This window comes from Mauremys reevesii, linkage group 5 (genome assembly GCF_016161935.1).
Source record: "Mauremys reevesii isolate NIE-2019 linkage group 5, ASM1616193v1, whole genome shotgun sequence".
Lineage (NCBI taxonomy): Eukaryota > Metazoa > Chordata > Testudines > Geoemydidae > Mauremys > Mauremys reevesii.
Genome location: NC_052627.1, coordinates 133,979,814 through 134,001,224, shown reverse-complemented (window position 1 = coordinate 134,001,224; position 21,411 = coordinate 133,979,814). Strand labels below are relative to the sequence as shown.

General features: G+C 54.0%; 1 protein-coding gene across 1 annotated transcript in view; it reads right to left on the bottom strand.

Annotated features, from left to right (window-relative positions):
- FBXO41 (F-box protein 41) overlaps nt 1-15,371 on the bottom strand; it is a 31,029-nt gene extending 15,658 nt beyond the window's left edge. The window contains exons 1-6 of the mRNA XM_039541631.1: nt 14,425-15,371; nt 6,873-7,083; nt 5,902-5,981; nt 2,852-3,207; nt 1,535-1,776; nt 625-740 (exon numbers count right to left, since the gene is read on the bottom strand). Of these exons, the coding sequence (XP_039397565.1) occupies nt 625-740; nt 1,535-1,776; nt 2,852-3,207; nt 5,902-5,981; nt 6,873-7,083; nt 14,425-15,161 (1,742 nt within the window). The 5' untranslated portion in view covers nt 15,162-15,371. The remainder of the gene's footprint in view (nt 1-624; nt 741-1,534; nt 1,777-2,851; nt 3,208-5,901; nt 5,982-6,872; nt 7,084-14,424) is intronic.
- Between the last annotated feature and the right edge of the window lie 6,040 nt (nt 15,372-21,411).

Below are 21,411 nucleotides of genomic sequence, written 5' to 3'. Positions count from 1 at the left end.
CTCCATCAAACCTGTCCCCCAGTCCTGCCTCCACCATCCCAGCCCGTCCCCGGCCAGCTCTGTGCCCTTCAAGCCCAGCTTTGTTCAGACAAATACCACAGCAAACATCCCCAGCTCCTGCCAGCAGGAGTTTCAGTCCTGCCGGCAATGGAGTATTAACAGTGGGGGGACCCTAGTATTTTGGATGAGTAGGGACTGCATTTCTGATAGCGAACAAAGCACTAAAGGAGGGGTTCTCAACTGCGGGTAGGGGCCACCCTGCCTGTTCTGTACCAGTCGATGAGAGGGGATCCCGCAGAGGTACTGGGATGGGAACGGGGGCTCTGGTATGGAAGAGGCTGAGATGCATCAGCACTAAGCAATCCCAGGGACAGGAACCAAAGCACTGATAACCGGGTGTCTCTTCAGGGCAGGAGCCCTTGTAGCTTGGAAGCTGTTAATGTTCTCCCAGTGGAGCATTAAATGGACAAGCCAGAGCTACTGCAGCAGTGATGTCACTATGGGACAACAGAGACCCGGGTATTAAAAGGTCAGCGACGCTGCCCGTGTTGGCAAATGAGCTTCTTATGGATACAGATGGATTGGCTATGGAGGTGGAAAGGGGAGTGTCTCGTGGGGGCTCACCGGGTGCTTTTCATATACTCCTCCTTGCTCTCCTTCTTCCCTCTCAGCCGTGGCTTGAGGTTCTGCAGCGTGAGGGAGTGCGTCTGGGTGCACCATTGCGACAGCATGCCCAGGAACTGCAGGGGAAAGCCAGACCCCTGCCCAGTGAGAAGGAGACACGCGCCAGGACAGGAGAATCCGCAACCAGGAGAGACAGCGCCGGACTCTCCCCCTGCCCTTGGGTGGGGATGGTGGGGCCAGAGCACCACTCGCACACACGCGCTCATGCACAGGGTGTGTCTACACTGCAAACAAACCCCCGGTCCCTCCGTGGCACCAAGTCCCAGCGCTCCAGTTGCAAGGCTAAAAATAGCAGAGTAGACATTCCCGGTCGGGCCGGAACCTGGGCTCTGAAACCCGGCGAAGGGGGAGATTCAGTCCGAGCCGGAATATCTACACTGCAGCCCCAGGCTCGGAGACTCAGTGCCGTGGGGTTTTCTTTGCAGCGTGGCCGTATCCATAGAGGGAGAGGTGCGCATGCTCTCAGCTGTCACCGAAGACCTCGGAGACAGCAGCCCCAAACAACACGCACAAACACACACACACAGCTGCCATCACAGACCGGCCCAGAGGACAACACGCACAAACACACATGTACATCTACATCGCTGTGCACACACCAACCGAAGGGGTTTTTTTGGTAAATGAAAACGTTTCAGCTACTGGAAAAACCCGGTTTTCATGTATCAAAAAATATCCAGCCCAATTTCGACTGAAAACCGGGGCTCAGAAACGAAGGGTGGGGCTGCAACAGCCCCATAGAAATGGGCCCCACACTGCTGCCGTCTTTGATGTTTCCATGGGCCCGGCTCTGCCCCAGGGCGTTCCCTGGGGGGCCTGGCTGGAGCCCCACGGCTGGCCGGCCCTTTACCTTCGACGACACCCTGGCGTTCTCCAGCAGCACCCGGGTCCACACGGCAGGGTGGCGCGCCACGAATTTCCAGTCCTTGCAAACCTCGGCAGCCTTCAGCAGGGTCTTGGTGTCGAGGTAGGTGAAGATGCAGAAGAGAGCAGCTCGCATCTTGAGAATCTCTGGGCTGATCACCTCGTTGGAGCGGGACGGGCTGCCTCTCTCGGGCCGGACGACCTTCCCGCCGCCCCCCTCAGACCTGGCTGTGTGACAAACACTATCAGCGGGGGCATTGTGCAGGGAGGGGGGGACAATACAGGAGAGCGGCTGGGGGGTAGGGGTGGCGTTTGTGGATATAGTTTTCCCAGGCGTTTAACAGCTCCCTGTGCCTCAGCGTGCGTTCAAAACAATAACCCTTCACCCTCTTCTAGCACCTTCCCTCCAGGGATCCCGGAACATTTTATAAACAACAACAAATGTCCCAGGAGTTTGGTCTGTATCGTTATCGCCACTTGAACAAGGGGGAAACTGAGGCACAGAGTGGTGCAGTGACTTGCCGAAGGTCAAAGAGACCAATACCATGGGGGGAGGAATAGCTCAGTGGTTTGAGCATTGGCTTGCTAAACCCAGGGTTGTGAGTTCAATCCTTGAGGGGGCCATTTGGGGAACCGGAGCAAAAAATCTGGGAATTTGTCCTGCTTTGAGCAGGAGGTTGGACTAGATGACCTCCTGAGGTCCCTTCCAACCCTGATATTCTATGATTGCTGGCCTGGATCCAGCCCAGGGTCCATCTAGATCATCAGCTCCAGCTGCCTTAGAGGAAGGCATAAGAACCCAACGTAGCAGATGTGGGATAATCATTCTGGGCACCCTTCTCTGACCCCCTCCAACTGTGCACTATCTGGTGTGAGATGGGGTGCCCAGCCCTGAACCCAGTCTCCAGATGAGGCCACCCCATTGATTTGGAGAAAGGCATTAGAATATTTTCCATGTTACTCTCCACCCCACTCCTGCTTCATCCCATGGTCTTGGTTGTGATTTTTGGCTGCAGCGGCACGTCGAGCAGAGGTTTTCACTGAGCTGCCCAGGTCTGTTACAAGAGCAGACACCGTCTATTGAGTAGCTTAATGTGCATGACTTCGGAGCTCGGTTTTCCATCTCCCCCAGGCGCCAGTGCCTCCCCATCCTTCACCAGGCTGGAGGTGCAGGGCTCAGCGGGAAGAGCGCCACCTACTGAACTGTCACCACCACTGCGGGGGTTTCCCAGCCAACTGTGGGTCAGGGTTGCCCCTATGTCCAGGCAATGGGGTTCCCCTCACCACCGGGATGGAGACTCACCCATGAGCCTGCAGCTATTGAGGGGCCTCGCCAGGTTCGCCTCCGGTGGGATGCGGGGGTCCTGTTCCCACACCTCGGCCTCCGACTCGGTCGTCCTGGAGCCCACATCCGAGATGTCCCCCTCCTCCCCCTCGGTGCTGTTGCGGTACGGCCTGCGGTGCCAGTTCTGGATGGCCTGCCTCCGGAGCCCCGAGCTGCGGGCCGCCGCGGGCCGCTCGAAGCCGCCATCCACGCCCCGGCTCTGCCCGCCGTGGTAGTGGTGCCCGTCGGTGTTCTCCTCCGGCTGGTACAGCTCGGCGCCATCGCTCTCATAGCAGCCCGAGCTCTGGGAGACGGCCTTCACCCGGCTGGAGGCCCTGTGGGGATATGCAGCCATGAGGGGGGCGGCAGGGAACTGGATCCAGAGCTCCAGGGATGGTGGGGGGGCCGCACAGCCCACACCCAAAAGCCCTGCTTACAGAAGAGCCCCCTGTTTATTTCAGGCACATGGAGGGGTCTCTGTATCTCGATGGCGAAGACGTGGCTAGGGCATAGCTCATCTGGAGCAGGCAGGGCTAGCAGTGGCCCGTCAGATGGTCCCAGACTGCAACTTCCCTGAGTTTCTAGTTTGCCTAAAGCCGCCCGACATTCCCCCACCTGGCACTGGGGGGCCCCCCAGGCCTACGAGGCAGCCGGCCCTTTGCAGCAGGTGGCAAGGAGGCCAGCCGATTAGCTGTACAGAAGCCTGGGAGGCAGGAACCTGGTTTAACTGGAACTTCATTAAAACAGAGGTTGTGCTGCATTGGTTCCTCTAGTCCCCTGCCCCTGCCTCGTCTACACTGTGATCACAGGGCGTGAATGCGGCTCAGCTTTCATCTCCCTAGCCTGGAGCAGGGAAGCCGTGGCAACCTGCACTTCAGCATGGGCCACCTGGAACCCTGGGTAGTTACTGGTGGGACTCACCCGTGCTGAAGGCTGCGGCCAGTAGCTGGGCTAGCTGGGCTCCATCTACACAAAGGGCTGTCACGCCCTGCGGTCACAGTGCAGACAGACCCAGGGAGGGCGGGGATGGGGGCTAGGCGGCACTTCCCAGAAATCAGCCATTTGCAGGACAGGCAACGAGGAGAAAGCGGGCACCTGGCCAGTCCATACGGTAGCTCCAGGGAATGTGAGGGGGATACCTAGGAGGCGGAGTCTAGGATAAAGGGCTAAACTCCCCTTAACGCTCCCATGCTTACAATGGCCAAACGTAAAGAGCTAGTGGGCCAACCCCATCTCTGGGGTAACGCCACTAAATCAAGAGAGTTATGTTAGCGATGAATCTACCGCCATAGGGCAAAAAGCTGCACCGCCAGCTATTTGAATGTACAGTAGGTTCTGCTTAATAGCAACCCGGATATGGACAACTCCCGGTTAACAGCAACATCCCATCCCAGTGACTTTAAAGTTAATGGGATTCGGATATCGGCATACACTTACTAGCAGCACTTTGTGGAGGAAAGGTCCCAACTGCAGGCAGGCTTGCAAGGCTGCAGCCGGTGAAAGAAGTGCTGGGATGTGCCTTACTTGCCTGCGGCCGGTGCTCAGCATGTCCTGGAGCTTCCTCCGGGGCTGCAGCCCTGCAAACCTGCCTGCGCACAGGACCACACAGGAGTTAAGGGGCTGCGAGGGGAGGCTGTGGGCAAGGCAGTAGCGGGGAGAGAGGCTGCTGCAGCCTGGGTGCCAGAGCTGCATGGTATCTCTCCCTGCACTCTGCCAGGAGGCTGCACCCAGGGAAGGAAATGCTGGGACGTGCTGAGCTGTGACCCTCAGAGAGGGGGACCGGACAGCTCTGTGGGGTCCCTAACTCCCTTGCTTCCCCTAGAAAGCCCTGGCTTCTGGGATGCCGTCCCCGTTGCTGCCCTGCCTGGATGCAGGTTGGCAGGGCGGCAGCCAGGGATGGCACAGCCCAGCACTTCTTTCCCTGGCTGCAGCCTCGCAAACCTGCCTTCACTCACTGGCGGCCGTTGGATAACAGCAACTTTCTGCTGGCAACTGAGGGGGCGGTAATGAGCGGAATCCACTGCATTTAAAAAGATCTGACCGGACAGTCAGTCCTAGAGGGAGAGCCGGTGAACTGAGTGTCCTGTTCTCTCTCTCTCTCTCTCTCTCTCTCTCGTTCCCGACACCTGAGACAATGGGAACCACCTCTCCTGCTGGTACCTGGGGTCACCCACTTAATAGGGCTGAAAGCCCAGATCTCAGAGACCAGCCCCAGCCGGGGCGTGGGCGGAAAAGTCTGCTCTTCCAGCTACGCCGTTACATTAAACCTTTCAGAGACACCACCGTGATTCAGATGCAACTTCAGCCTCACGTCTGGGGCAAATGCACCGTAACGGCTTGGAAACACACTAGCAAAAGAGGCCGGATGTCAAAACGTCCCTGTCCTGTTCTAGTAAAGTTTTCTGACAGCCCAGTCTTACACCTTGGTGCTTCCCACAAGATCACAGGGAGAGAGGAGAAGAATCAACCCACCCACCTATCCTGGTTCCTTCAGATCTCTGACTTCAAAGCATTTATACAACTCAGCTTGGCAAACAGCTTGAGATCAGTTATACAGACACGTCCAGCTGTGACATTCCCTCCCACCCCCCAATGGACTGGGCAGACCCGCAGCCACCCAGGGCCAAGTTTGAAAGAAAAGGAAAGGCAGAGCAAAAGGAAAACAATGCCGTCCTTCATGCTACTCCGACTGGCTGTGAACCCGGGAAGGCTCAGCACATGCAAAGAAGCTAGGAAGCAGAATTTCAGGCTGTCGCAGAAGACAGTTTCTGGGTGGGTATTCGCCAGCCGCCGGCAGAGAATTCCACTGGAAAGGAACCACAGGCTTCTTCCATGCCCTAGGGACCACCAGCAAAACACACTCAGCCAGCCCCACCGCCTGCTGGAGAGGATATGAGCCAGGAGTTGCACATAGATGGACGACATAGGCACTGATCCGGGCCCAGCCCTGTTTCATGCTGGGAAAGGCTCCCCCGTGGGAAAAGGATGCTGGGCAAAAGGCAAGGCCGAGGCGTATGGAGATTGCTTACCCAGTGCTAGAGGACGATCTCTGATTGGACTCCGCGTAGGAGCTGTGGACAGCTGCCCCGGGGCCGGCGTGCCTGTCCCTCTGGAGCGAAAGGAAGGAAGAAAAGGAGACCAGACACTGAAACTCATTCAGTTAGAGAAAAGCCAGCTGGCTAAAGCCTCCCCTGGGGGATAACCTGACTGACTGCGCGTGGACATACCAGGCACTGAGAGGTGACACTGATGTAATGGCGCCAATATCAGTAGATCATCAGGATGCAATGCAGCATCTCCAGCAAAATAGCTCCTTGGCCAGCTGCGCCATATGAGCAAACAGGGTTGGATCCAGCCCCGGCACAACTCCCAGCACACCTTGGAGTCTGCTCCCCAGTCCAAAGATGCAGGATGAGACCAACAAAACCTCCCATTTATACAGCACCTTGCACTTTACAGGCTGGGCTTGACTTGCCCTTGAAATGTGGCCACTTCTGGGGTGGACTGTGCATGCTATTGTGCACCAAGAGCACTACACAGAAAGGGGGATTGAAGAGCACATTGGCCCCCCCCAAAAAAATCCACATTTTTTTTTCTTATTGAAGATTGTTCCCTAGGTTGGAAATTGTGGGCGGAGCCTGGGGCTAACAGCCCTGCTCCAGCAAGAGCACTAGGGGAGCTTTTAATAGTAGCTACGTCAGGATGGAAGGGACCTCAAGAGGTCAACGAGTCCACTGCACCAGCCTCCTCAAGTAGCGATGGGACAGTGGCCTCCCATGAACCACCACCACCACATCCCAGAACAACATTTTCCATGGTGGTCTCCCATCCAACCATTGATCTCACTCAATGTTGCTTAGCTTGCAATGCAAGCAGCCCTTACTACACAATAGCACAGGGGGGAGAGATAAGGCTGGCAAAGGCACCCAGGGAGGAGCGTGGCTTCCCATAGGGCATGGCAAGCAACAGACACAATTGGCCCGACCCTAAGAGGAGATACCGGTCTGCTGGCGCCCTTGGAGCCGGGCACGCTGCACCTTCCCAGGCTGCCGTTGGGGGTGGTGCTGCAGCTGCTGCTGATGATCTGGAGCTGCTTCTCTGCCCGGTCGGCCCGGTCCAGGAGCTCCTCGATGAACTGCTGCAGCCGCACCTTGGCGTTGGCCTCGCGGGCCGCCGTCTCCTTGAGGAACTGGTCTATCTGGACGACCTCCCTGGCGCAGGGGAGACAGCAAGAGGCAGAGGTGAAAACGCAATAAGGCCGCCCTTCCCCTGGCGGATCCCGCCGCCCTCTGCCACACGGCAGCTCGCAAAGCTCTGGGAGCCAGGGGAGTATCGCCAGCCCTGTTTGAACGACCAGGAAACTGAGGCACAAAGGTTAGTGGTCTGATTTCCAGAGGTGCCAAGCCCCCGCCACCTCCAACCCTCCACCCATAACCCCACCCCAACCCTTCCCTTGGCCTACCTCATCATATAACCCTGCCCATGATCCCACCCCACCCAGGCTCCTCCCACCCTGATCCCCTTCAAGCTTTGCCCCACATCCCTGCCCAGTTCTAGTTCCCTGGGGTCCAGCTGGGAGAGGAGAGGGGAAGGGAAGGGGATAGTATACTGAGGTACATTTCCAAGGGATTTAAGCTGTACATCTCCAGTGCAGGAGTCACCCAGCTCCCTGGATTCTTTGGGCCTGAGGCTAAAAGGTACAGAGAAGTCAGGGCTCCCACTGGCGTTGGCAGGAGTCGCAGATGCTCAGTGCTTGAGTCTAAACGAACCGGCCGATCTCATTGTCTATGTGTTGTGAGAATCCTCTCCCTCTGTGCTCAGCAGCAGTCGATCGTCCAGCCAGGGATGACAAGAGGCGCCCAAGAGAGATTGCGTTAAGTGGGGACAAGCTGCCCTGGCGGCGTCTCTCCTGAAATATATCCCTGTTCGCTCTCCGCTCACCCGTTTAACCTGACACCTTAATGGGGCTAATCCCACCGACTGCCGTTCATCCTCCCACAGGCCGCCTTGCCGGGCCCGGGGCACCAGGAAGATACTGGCCAGCTTTATCTTCTGTGCCAGGTTCAGACAGGCAGGGAACACAGGGTGCATGTGAACCCCAGAATCTTAACCTGGAGCCAACTCTGCCCTGCCAGTGACCTTAACCATCCCTCTGCAGGGTTTATCACTGAGGGAAGAGGTGCCATCATGCTATTTTCCTTCTGATGCATTTAGATGGACTATTACAACCCCTGCTTTTGGGAAGGGAAGACCAAGGTACAAAGTGGTGAAATTACTTGCCCACCAAGTCTCAGTTAGATGCAGGTATCCTGGTGCCTTGTCCTGTGTTGTAGCCACGAGCTCACCCAGGAGGTGGGATCCAGAGCTCCTGGCAGACTGGATTTCTCGGGCAAGGTCATCTTGGCCGGGGTGAAAGTAACTTAAAGGACTTACTGGTATGCAGAGCCGGGGTCCTGAGGTGGGCAGCGGGGGCTCAACAGGAAGGGGGCGGAGACAGGAGACTTCTCTGGCCAGATCGGCTGTGTTGGGAGGGGCTGACATGGAGGACATTCAGCATCAGATAGGTCACTTCTGTCAACCAGAGGCACTTGGCTGGAACAGAGGGCTTGGAAAACGAGACCTGCTACTTCCCACTGAAGCAGCTCTGGCTGCTGAGCCCTGGATCCTGCTCCGTTTAATAGCAGAGCAACAGGAATCATGGGGCAGATGGGGCAGGTGGACAATGGGGAACGCTGTGCACAGATTCTGCCTAATAGCCCCCTATGGGCCTGATCCTGCCCCCCGGCACTTCGGACTAGCGGTGTCCCTCACTCGCCAATAAACAGAGTCGGGGCTTGGATCGCCTGGGCCTCAGCTACTCCGGCAGCCTGGTGCCACCACTAATGTCACAACCCTGCGGGAGCCAAGCCCATCTCTGACGCCCACTGCACGAGCCCTGGCAGGAAATTCTGGCATCAGGTAGAGGGTGAAAACAGCAGCTGGAGCAGAGGAACTCTGGAGATGCCAGTTTATAAAAATGCTACAGTCGGAGTCACCTCCTGCATCCACACCCACCCAGCGCGATCTCCTGCAGCAACGGCGCCCGGCACACTACAGCCACCAGGGGAGTCACGACCAGGCTTTGGGGTTATGACTGGAAAAAGACCCCAGCGTTGTTTGCACATCAGGGCTGGACGGGTCAGAGGCTCCGTGAAAAGCGACAGGGCGTTTCCAGGCTAGGTCACTGGGTCAAATCCAGCCTAGCTCAGCAGTGCCCAACAATCGTGGGTGGACTCTGAATTGAGTCAGTCTCGGTCCGGTTCCTAGGGGAGCTGCTTCCCCCACCTGTGGAGGCAGAGCCATGCTCCCTACCCCAGAGTGGGGCCAGCCTGGCCGTGCTGTACCGCCAGCGCTATCCCGCGGTACGGCTGGGGCTCTGACTACCCCGGGTATTTATATTAAAGGAGGGCGGAGAGCCCATCTCTTTTAAATTACCTAAGCACAGACGGGAGCTGAGCAATGGGATATGTTCTCATAGCCCCACCAGCCTCCCCGTGCCCTTTAGTATCCACCTCACCTCCCTTTGGGGCTTGTTCCTTTTAGCTGCGCCGCAGCTGTGGGACAGCCTCCGACTCGTCCACGCCCAGCAGCAGCCCTGCTGCAAAGGGAGCGCAGAGGCTCGGTGCCAGCCTGACGGGGTCTCTCCGAGCCAGATGCCAGGTGGGGGTGTTTGGCTTATGGCGGGGTGTGCCTGGCAAAACGCGAGTACTGGGGCAGAAGCTGTCTCTTAGTTCTGCGCTTGGCCGGTGCCTAGCTCCTACGTGCTACGATCATGGACCGTTACAGGGTTTGGTGACTCAGTGTTGAGCGGCCACACAGCGACGCCTGCACCAGGACATCAGCCAGGAAAAAGCCTCCAATCGCGGAGGGCAGCTCTCTCTCTCTCTCTCTCTCTGCTAGCAGCAAAGTGCTCCCTGCCCCGACGTGCAGCTCGTCACGCAGCCCCACACAAGTGTATTGTGATGCACGCTGCAACCCAAGCAGCGGCACATCATTGCGTCACGCCGCTAATAGCTTCCCGCCACGACTGCGCCTCGTGGCCTCATGGACGTGCTCCAGTGGACGTCCCCCGGGAGGGAGACTGGGAATCAGCCTTGGCGTCTGAACGGAAATTTACAATAAAATCCCAAAGCCCAGAAACAGACCAGCTTCATCTCAGTATCCAACACAATTACCGCTGTGTGCGTAGATCACTGTAAAATACACACCTGCCACCCACACGCCGCACTGCAGAATCCTGGAAAAACTCGCCCGTGACAGGAGCTTTTTGTAATAGGAAATGCACCAGCAGAAACACAGCATGTAAAGACACTTGCACCCCCTTTGGCAAAACTGTTTTTTGGTCCCCTCCGAATAAACACTTTGCTGGAGTCGTCACGCTAGAACATCTGAGGGACTCTGGAGAGAAGCCTGCAGCTCAGACTCGAGCTAGATTGGATGCATTGGAGTGATGCTACACAGGTGAGCAACCCCCCTGGACTTAATGGGACTCCTTAGATGTGCATTTGCAGAACCAGGGCCATGGTGAGCAATGAGGGCTTGCCACACGCGCCAAGATTATTAGTGGTGTTATTTATCATTTACTCTGCAACACCACCTAGGAGCCCCAGTAATGGGGTCCTGGTGCACTGCTAGGCGCTGTACATTTAATTGCTATTAGGCAGGTGTATTACGGTAGTGCCTACGAGCCCCAGTAATGGGGTCCTGGTGCACTGCTAGGCGCTGTATATTTTAATTGCTATTAGGCAGGTGTATTACGATAGTGCCTACGAGCCCCAGTAATGGGGTCCTGGTGCACTGCTAGGCGCTGTACATTTAATTGCTATTAGGCAGGTGTATTACGGTAGTGCCTACGAGCCCCAGTAATGGACCGGGACCCAGTGGTGTGAGGTGCTGTACAAACACAGGCGAAAGAGATGGTCTCAGTCCATTACAGTCTAAGGACAAGGCCAGAGTCCCGCAGGTTTGTATTTGGGGGTTGATGGGGTGGAATAGGGGAGAGTCAAAGGGGATGGGAGGAAGAGGGAGCAGGGCTGTCATAATTTAGATGCATCAGGTGATTATTAATTAGTATTATTTTTCTTCCCACCAAATCAAAGAACAGGGCCCCTCTGTGCAAGGTGCGGTGCAAACATCAGAGAAAGAGGTTCCCTGCCCCAAGGAGCCTGCAGAGTCTCCGAAAAAGAACTAGGCAAAGAACCAATGAACTCTTCACGTGGGCGTGGACTGAAGATCTGAGGTTAAAAATGCATTCACAGTGCGCCCGCAGTGGAAGTGGGGAAAAAGTGTGTGTGTGTGTGGGTGGGGGGAGGCACGGCTGGCAAGCACATGCAGAGCAGCTGGCAGAGGAAATAGAGAAATAGCTTAAGTCTAGCCAAAGGGGTTAATGGGAGTCTCAAGGCCATTCACAACCATGTCAGGGAGAAACAAGGGCTGGGGAGAACCCAGAGCCACTCAGAAAGGAGGAGGAGGTTGAAATTAATGACCTGAAACTGGCGAAGGTTTCGAGCCCTTTTTGTAAATGCGTCGTCCCCAAAAAGAAGTAGGAGCAATTGGGAAGAATACTGGGAAGAATCAGGTCAGGAAATATTTGGAACATGGGCCCATACAGTAACTTCTGGCCCAGCTGCCATGCATCTCGGGGAAGTAGCTGAGGAGCTCACTGCACTGCTGACAATTACTGGGGGGAAATCCTGGGTGACTGGGACCAGAAGATGGGAAAATCAAACGTAGCGTTGATATTCAAACAGTGGAGGAAGAGGGACCTTGATGATTACTGCCTCATCTGTCCACGTTTATCCTTAGTGAAACGATTGAACAAATAACCACAGTAAAAACAGATCCCGAGTATGCAGGATAAACAGACCGGCGAGCCATAAGCAGCACTGAGAGGTTACAAGGAATAAATCAAGCCCAACAACCTTGATTGGCGCTTTTTTTTATAGGATTATAAATTTATCAGAGGTTGGGAATGCAGCCGATGTAACGTACTGGGATTTTAGTCAAACATTTTATATCTTGGCTTGGGAAATCTTCCTTGAAAAATTAATTTAAGCTGGCAGGGATCTGAACTCTGTTGCATGGATGGAAAATTGGCTGGAAGGCCATAAACAAAGGGTAATGATATATGGCAGTGTAGCAGATGAAGGGCGGGATGTGAGAGTAGGGTAGGAGTAGTGGCTGATGTCCCATCTTATTTGACATCTCCATTAATGATGTGGAAGGGAGAGTAGATGTCACATTAGTTAAATCCACAGAGGATCCTAAATAAGAGGCATTGTGACATCCGTAAGGACAAAGACCTAACACAAAAGGACCTACCAGGTTAAGTCCTCAGCTTGTGTAAATCAGTGTAGCTCCTCTGAAGTCAATGAAGTTACTTTGACTTACACCAGCTGAGATCTGGCCCCTGGGGAAGCTGGAGACATGGACAGAAAATACAAGGGAAGACATCTCTGGGGAAATAATCCAAAGGACAGATCTTTGTTAGGAGGGTGAAATCTGGAAAGCAGCTATGCTGAAGCAGCCTTCAGGTGGGAAGGGGAAAGCAGAACAGACCTGAGTTTGTGATGCAGTACAGCAATGGCAACATCAACACAAATGGTGGGCTCCCTTGGCTCTATGCACAGAGACATCTCATTTCAGCACAGGGATGTCATGACAGCTCGTTGGAAACCTTTTGCCAGCATTTGTATTTCAATGAAAACTGCCTTTCGGAAGAAATGGACATAGCGCAGGAAAATGTCTAGCATCAGCAATGTTTTTTCAGGTTTTCACGGCAAACGTTTCCGATTCGGACAACTGAAAAGCAAAAGCAAATCAGGTTTGGCTTTTTGAGCTGTCCGTTTTTCTCTGAAACGCCCACTGTTTTTCCACCGACGTTTCGGTGCCACCGAATATGTTTCAGAAAAATGTAGGACTGGAAGGGGTCTCCTGGGCCATTAAGTCCAGTCCATGTTTTCCCAGGCAACCCTGTCACATCATCCCGTTCAGAAACTTACCAAGCTCCATCTTAACCCTCATTAGGTTCCCCCCACTGCCTGCTCCTATTGGGAGTCTGTTCCAGAACTGCCTCCTCGGATGGCTAGAAACACTTTTCTAATTTCCAGCCTTAACCTACTCATGGCCAATTAATTCCCATTTGGTCCTGTGCCCACCACTCTCCTTTAGCTGAAATGACTCTTCTCTCTCCCTGGTATGTATCCCTCCGGATTTCATTTTCTTCTACATTATTCACAAGAAATAAAACACATTTCCCAACTAGCTCTGGAGCAGGGGTAGGTAACCTATGATGGCACGTGTGCCGAAGGCGACACACAAGCTGATTTTCAGTGGCACTCACACTGCCTGGGTCCTGGCCACCAGTCCGGGGGGCTCTGCATTTTAATTTAATTTTAAATGAAGCTTCTTATACATTTTACAAACCTTATTTACTTTACATACAAACAATAGTTTAGTTATATATTATAGACTTATAGAAAGAGACCTTCTAAAAGCGTTAAAATGTATGACTGGCACGCGAAACCTTAGAGTGAATATATGAAGACTGGGCACAGCACTTCTGAAAGGCTGCCGACTCCTGCTCTAGAGGGAATACTCTTTCACTGCAGGGGGCGCTGTGACCACCTCTGGAATATTGTATTGCATGGCGGGCATCATGGTGCCCAAACCGGGGGGGTGGGGAGAGGAGAAGAGTTCAGAGAAGCGTAACAAAAACCATCATGAGGCTGGAAGGACTGACTAAAGGGAAGAGAGGAAACAGATCTAATGTGGCTAATGATTCCGGGCAGGGGACCAGATAGCCCAGGACTTGCAAGACTCGAAACACCCAGAAGGGGAAGCAGATGCGAGGGCTAATGACTGGAGTTATGGGAGGAAAATAGGAAGGCTTCAATCACGGAAGTCCTGCTTGTCAGGGAGATGGATCAAGCTGTGAAATAGCCTCAAAAGAGTGGAAGCCACATTGCTTGGGACATTTTAAAACTCGAGTGGACTGAACACTAGAAAACCTCCCGTAATGGACCAACCCTGCACTGGCTGCGAGGTATGGGTTGGACAGTCTCTTCGGTCCTTTGCATCTCTAATGTCCGAGCATCGGCGCCTCAGTGGGTTTAAACGGGCATAAAACGAGGAATGGACATTTATATGGCTAACAAAGTAGCCCCATTTCTAACAGTTCGTGCTAACAGTCTGGAAGGGGTACGACAGCATTATGCTTGGTAAAGCCAATCTAGATCCAGAAGGTCTGGTACGGCACGTCCTACATTCCTCGAGGGCATGGCTTATTGTCAATAGGGCGGTGCTGATGGACAGCAGCTGAGGAGCTGGCCTGTATTTCTGTGACAATCACCTCCCCCCCCCCCGAGAGTGGAAACATACACACACAGAATCACACGTGAGTACAGAGACATGTGCACTGCTGCGGAAACACGAGAACACACGGAAGCACGTTAGTGTGTGCACGGGAGCACACACACACCTCCCCCTGCAAGGAAGATGGGGCAGAAACTCACTGTTGTTTGCGGGTCAGCTCCTGCTCCTTCTGCACCAGGTCCTGCTTGAGGGAAGCCAGCATCTCCACGCTGACGTCGACCTGGCGGGAGAGCTCTGTCGCCCGGTCCTCCAGCTCCTGCTTCTCCCGGCTCAGCCTCACGCTCTCCTGCTTGGCCTTCTCCAGCTCCGAGCTCTTCCGGTCCAGCTCCACCTGCAGCCGGCCCACCTGCGAGGCGATCTTCTGCTCCACCTCTTCCGTCAGCTTCTCCAGCCGCTTGTCCACCTCCAGCTTCTCGAAGGCCCGGATCTTCAAGCGGGTCAGGCCTTCCTCATAGGCGGCGTCCACCGCGGCGGCAGCGGCGGCGGCGGCAGCAGCAGGAGGGGTGGTGGCCGAGCTCATGGCCTTGCGGGTGAAGATCTCGGTCAGCGGGATCTCGATCTCGTGCACGTAGCGGGACGCAGAGGAGGAGACAGGCTCCAGCTCGTCGGCCGAGATGAGGTCGCAGGCAAAGCGCTGCTCCTTGCTCTGGAAGGAGGTGCTCTCGAAGATGTCCCTGCGGGCGGCCGGGGTCAGCAGGGTGGCATCGGATGCCAAGGGGAAGATGGTGGCATCGCAGATGCTGTTGGTCTTGGAGAGGATATAGAGGGTCTCATAGGTGTGGTTGTACTCCAGGTGGGCCCGCAGCGAGGAGAGGCTCCGGAAACGCTTGTGTTCCCCGCAGCGTGGACAGCGGTAAGGCAGGTCCAGAGAGGCCATCCCTCAGCCAGAGCCGCTCCGCCTGCCACGCACCCCTCCACAGGACGGAAGCAGGGCCCCTGTCATGGTGCAGGCCAGGGGGCGGCGGGGGCACAGGGAGGGGTGCCGGCGCTGGGGGGAAGAGGGCACCGTGGGGCGGGGTGCTGGCTCCTTAAGGGCATTTCCAGTTAAGGGCCGAGAGGCAGACGTGGCGAGCGGGCGGGTGGTGAGCCTGAGGGAGGCTGGTGCACCATCGGGCGACGCCGGCACTGAAAGAGAAAAACAACGTCAGCAGTTCATGGGCAGTGCTTTCCCCTTCCCTCCCCCCAATCACTCCCCCCACAACCCCTTTCCTTCACCCCCACAGCTACCACTTCTTGTTCCCTTCCCTTCCCCCAGGACCCCTTAGCTCTCCCCTCCCCCCCCCCCCGCAAACACCTGTCCTTCCTATTCCCCTGCCTCGGGATCTCTCTCCTTCCCCAGCTCCGATCCTGGGTGGCTTTGCCCATAGTGTGTAAAGGGGCAGCCCTCTCCACCCCAGGCTGGAGGTTTTTAAGCCCCACTCTGTCTGTGAACGTTCGCCTGAGATGGTTTTCCAGAAGATCTGCTCTAGTCAAACTGGGAATTGTTCTCTGGCATGCAGGAGGTCAGACTAGCTGACCGCAGTAGCCCCTTCTGCCCTCGAGTTCAGCCAGCCAAACGCTTGCTCCCCGCCCGGGGGCATCAAACCCCTCCCTTGCGCCTGCCCCATCAGGTGGCTGCGATGCCACTTATAGAAGGCAAAGACAGCAGGGTCAGATGTAGTTGCTAGAACCCATGAGGCCAACATCACGCTCCTATGCACATGAGACTCAGAGGAGGAACAAATGGTGGAGAAGAGAAAGATGGAAAGCCTGTGACAACAGTTCCCGGGGGTGGGGGGTGCTGTCTCAGGGTGGGCTCTGGCTCCACCAGATTCAACGCCAAGGGTGAATTTGACCCAAGGTGATCCAGGGACGACCACCAGGCACCAACAAATGGAAATCTCTGGCAATCTGCAATGGAGGGCCCAAGAGAAGGGCTTTCATACAGTAATCTCTGTCCCTCAGCACAACACCCGCACACAAGGTGGTACAGCTGTTGTGGGCCAAGATTGAGGTGTATTGATAGAGTAGGTTGTGTGGGGAACATAGGGGCTGGAATAGCAGAGAGTCTGGAGCGAGGGACATTGGAAGAGCTGCGTGGGGCAGATCAGGAGGAAGGGGCATTGGCAGAGTTTTGGGTGGGGAGCCCAGGGCTGGGATAACAAGGGGCTCTGGGTTTGGATTGAGGGGCATTGGCAGAGCTGTATGTGTGGGAAAAACACGATTTCCTGAGCATAATGAGGCAACTGTTACCACCCCTGCTGAGGATCTGTAAGGAAAACATTATTTACCAAACTAAATGCTTCTTCCCTTTCGGATGAGGCAGGAAAGGAAGGGAATTTAATCAAGTGTGAAATTGACATCTGCCTTGGGCAAACATACCAGACCCCCCCCACCCCGATCCTTGTTAACTAACGGTAGGGAAGCCTCGGTGTAGATAGCTATCCGGAACAGTCAGAACTGATCACGCGCCGGCACTGGAAAATGCATTCGTTATTCAGCTTGGCTTCTCCCGTGCCGCTTCTTATTCTGGGCACCGGAGGGATTTTCTTTGTGACGGCAGCCTTGAAATTAGTGATGGGAATGACCTCTTGGATCACCTAGTCCATCCCCTTCAGCAGGACCGTCCCCTGCAATTCTACTCTGTGGTACCGTCTCCTGTGCACCTTCACCCAGTCCAGCTGCAAGTATCCCAAACAAATGGGACTTTCATCACTCCCACCGGGGGACCATTCCACTACCTGATAGACATCAGAGCCACTGTATCCAGCTTCCTGCTCTCCAGCTGAAATTTCCCTGTGCTTGATTTCCCCACATGGCACTTTGCAATTGCCCGTCTCCCTTTCCCCTTCCATTGGGTGCACACAAGCCATATTTATTCTTCTGAGCCGTCTGATCCTTTAGCTAAGTGCAAGATGACAAAATACCCAACGCCCATGGTGAACACTGACCATTTATTCCTGCTGTTTGCTCATCTGTCTCAGCCCATCCTTGCATCAGCCGCAGGCCCCAACTGACAAGGTAAGTGAGGCAAACGCTGCCTAGCAGTAATTGTTACATTTACCTCTTTAGAAATGGGGGACCCTTGGTTACTTATTTAGCCTATGCTATTATGCTGCTTCTCCTGTACCTTCGTCTTCTCCTTCAGTGGCTAACACCCTGACACACAAAGAAGCTGTATTTGTGCACACGGGCATTATAGTATAATGGGGAAGAATGTCATATGCTGGAATGAATGGTAGCCCTCCTGAAAAGCCCTGGAGCGATAGCCCTGGAGACCAGAATCCTCCATTTCTGGTATAACATGGGCAGTGACAATGCCAACTCCCTGTGTGCACACACATAGCCCCTCACCCTGACGTGGTGGGAACACCTCTAGGAGTCTGGAGAACTTGGTCTCCATGGGTCTTCGAGTCCCCTGCTGCAAGGGTCAGCGCCACGCCCCAGTTTGACGTGAGCACAAGCCAGCCGTCTCATATGCTCCCACACCACCTTCAGCCCCAGAAAACAGCCAGAGACTGTACCGGCTGCGTCTGTGGGCAGGCTTGTTATTAGAGGTGAGGGCTGAAACGCACAGAAGAAGCAGAAGCAGCAAAGAATCCTGTGGCACCTTATAGACTAACAGAAGTTTTGCAGCATGAGCTTTCGTGGGTGAATACCCACTTCTTCGGATGCAAGCAGTGGAAATTTCCAGGGACAGGTGTGTATATAAGCAAAAGCAAGCAAGCTAGCTAAGCTAACGAGGTTAGATCAATCAGGAGAGGGGGGGATTGTTCCAGCAGCTGAGAAAGCCAAGGGAGGAGAAACTGAACTGTTCTTGCTGGCCATTCACAGTCTCTTTGTTTTTGTTTTAAGCTGGTGGTGAAAAATTTAATTTTGCATGAAAGCAGCAGCTCTCTTTCTTTCTGGTCCTAAAGTTTTTTTTTTTTTTTGTGTTATGGGCCACTAACATCTGCTATTGTGTGTGGAGGTTGGAGTAAGTGTTTTCCCACAGGTTTTTTGTATATTTGTTTTCCTAATGTCTGATTTGTGTCATTTTTCCCTTTCCTTAGAGACTGTTGTAGTTTGGATGTACATAGCAGCATAGCATTGCCATATTATGATGGTATATATTATGCCATCATTCCATATTATATTTGAATTTTTTGACAATTTGTTGGGAAAAAAAAAAATAAAAAAAAAAAAAATTTAAAAAAAAAAAAAAAAAATGGTCAATGGCAGAGCAGGAGCCGGGCTTGCTTTGGGGTGTGTGTTTGTGTGTTCAGAAGAAGCAGGTTGATTTGCCCAAGCAGCACTCATCCTGCAGGGCCCGGGAAAGCGTTAAACCATTCTGACTAGCAGAAAACAATGTGCATGGGCATGACGTGGAAATCTCAGGGGACAACGGATAGGCCCTGACAGGGAGCCAGCACAAACAGAGGGCCGCTCTCATTGTGCATCTAACACACAACTCGCGTCTCTCCTCTCTGTGCGCTTCATCGTCCACCCACTGGGCTGGAGGGAATCTGGGAGTCAGGGGCTGCATGAAGGCCCGAAAGGACCATTGTCATCATCTAGTCTGACCGTCTGCATCACGCAGGCCTCAAAACCTCCCCCAGAGATTCCTGTCTGAGCTATAATCACTGTCGTTTCTGCTGCTAGGGCTTTCCCCAGGACTCAAACCCAGGACCAAGCAAGAGCCAGACCCCTAGGCCAGGCATTAAAAGAAGCTCATAACTCATGCACAGTCAGGGGTATAGTGACGTACGCAGCAGATGTTCTCAGGAGCTTGCTGAGGACAGGACTCAAATTCCCAGGCTTTGGGTATTGTTCAGGTTCAAGGACTGGAGCACATTGCCCTGACCTACCTATCACCTGTAGCGAGTTATCCACTGAAGTCATTGGGGCCGCCTGCCATTGAGGGTTGCCCAATCTACGTTGGCATTTTGAGAAGTACCTTTCTAGTCATGCAACCCCACTGGAATCCAAGAAGTTTCCCTGTGATCTCATTCCAGGTTGAGCTCTTTAGAACTGACTCTTGCAGAGTAATCCCCACTCCAACTTGAGTCAGCGGCAAAACTCCCATTGACTAAAATGGAAGCAGGATCAGGCTGCAGATTAGGTTTCCATGCCAGAAAGAACAGTTCTCCTCATGACGGTTTTGCATTAGACCATGGTTCTTTTATGTCTTTTAGCCGGCCTCCAGCAGCGGCCAATATCTGATGCTTCAGAAGAAGGAGATTTTCTCCTTCTCCAGCTATAACACTTGCCTGTTGGAGCTCATCCCTGTGCAGAGGACCAACGCACAAGTCCATTCGCAGAACTGGGCAGGGCAGGGTTTACTCATCTCACAACATTTTTTTGAGATATTCCATAATATTGACAAATTTTCCCACCTTGAGTTGGGACAAAAAGTAAAAATCTCAAAATTTTTTGCAAGCCAACAAAAAATTGGATTCAGGGTCAATGGCAGAGGTGCCGGCTTTTGTTTTTGCCGGGGTGTGTGTGTGTGTGATCCTCTCCACCCCCTTCCCCTGTGTGAGTGGTGGGCAGGGTCTTAGGGGGCAAGAGGCCGAGCAGAGGCAGGGCCTCAGGGCAGGGCAGGGGGGGGGTCACGTCCAGGCGCCGGAGCCCACAAAACATTAATCCGGCCCTGCAGGTGCTGTGCACCATCTGTTTTTTTCAGGGAGCCCCGGAGCACCCACTGAGTCGGCTCCTATGGAAATGTTTCATTTTGATTTTGACCTCCAAATTCACTAACATCTCAAAACAAAAAGCCAGTTTGAGTCAAAACCCCCACAACTTTTTGTTTCAAAACCGTTAAAGCAGGGGCGTGTTTCACCGCTTCTGAAACTTCCCCCCCCCCTATATCTTCGTGAGTCGGGAGATTCGTTAACGAGACCCTGTGTCACGGAGAGTGTTGGTTTTGATGAATTGGCATTTTTGGCACAATACGGTTCATCGAAAAATTCCCAGTCTGCTCTCTCACATAGGCGCCAACTTTCTTCTTTCCAGGTGGGTGCTCCGCATGAGGCCCCCCCTTCCCCCAAGGCCCCACCCTCACTCCTCCTCTTCCTGCCCTCACTCCGCCCCCTCTCCTCAGCAGTTCCCACCTGCTGCCGAACAGGGGAGGGTGGCTGGTGGGTGCTGAGCGCCCACCATTTTTTTCTTGTGTTTGCTCCAGCCCCGGAGCAAGCCGAAGTCAGTCCTGGTCTGGGATTCTCTGGCCTGTCAGAGCTCAGAGTAGAGGATCACAATGGGTCCTTCTGGCCTTTGTGCATCCTTTGTTGCGAAGTGCGAGTTTCACATTCTCCCCCCTTGTACAATGCTGTATTTAGAGGGGGATTCCTTCTTGACCCCTCCCATGATCATCAGAGGCTTGACACAGGCTGATTACACTCAGCTTGCACAGCCACCAATGTTGCTGTTGACTCTGAGCCATCTGGAAGGTCTCACACCTTCAAGAAGCAGCCAGCCTCTTAAGACGAAGCAGTATCCATCAATGCATATTTCCAGAGCCCCTTGCTTCTCGAAAAGAAAAGCCAAAGCACTTTGCAAACTGACCAGAAATCACTCTGCCCTCCAAGGAAATGAAGCCTCATCTGGGGTGGAGCACAGCCTCTGTCATACATAAGAGTTTAGGACAGGGTGTGAAGGAGAAACGGCCAGATTCTCTGCTGCAGCGGAGGCGTGCTTAGCACTGCAGAGAGGGGCGTCGTCAGAGAGCTGGCTACAGATTCTCTAACCAGCCCCAGGCTGGAGAAACGTGGGTACAACAGGTGCAGGTACGCTACAAAAGGAAGCAAGGCAGAGCACTACTTTGTTTCTGTGTCCATATAACCTTGCTGGATTACATGCTACTCAGTTTGGCTGGCACAGGCTTAACTAGGGAAATCCATCTCATTGAGACACCTCTCGGGGAAGCAATGATATTCGATTGCTGCTTAGTAGGGACGGGGACTCTGCCTAATGGGGATGCCGTTACGTGATTTTCCGGTACTAAGATCCACGTGGGTCTCTCTTCTGTGCTTGCTCTTCCCTAACAGAAGATTTCAGACCCTACACAGTGGTGACACAACCTGGGAGTGGATGACCTACTGCCCCTCTGCCTAAGCTATTTCCTTCAATACGATTCTGCAGCAGGGAATTTCAGAGGTTAATCATAGAGG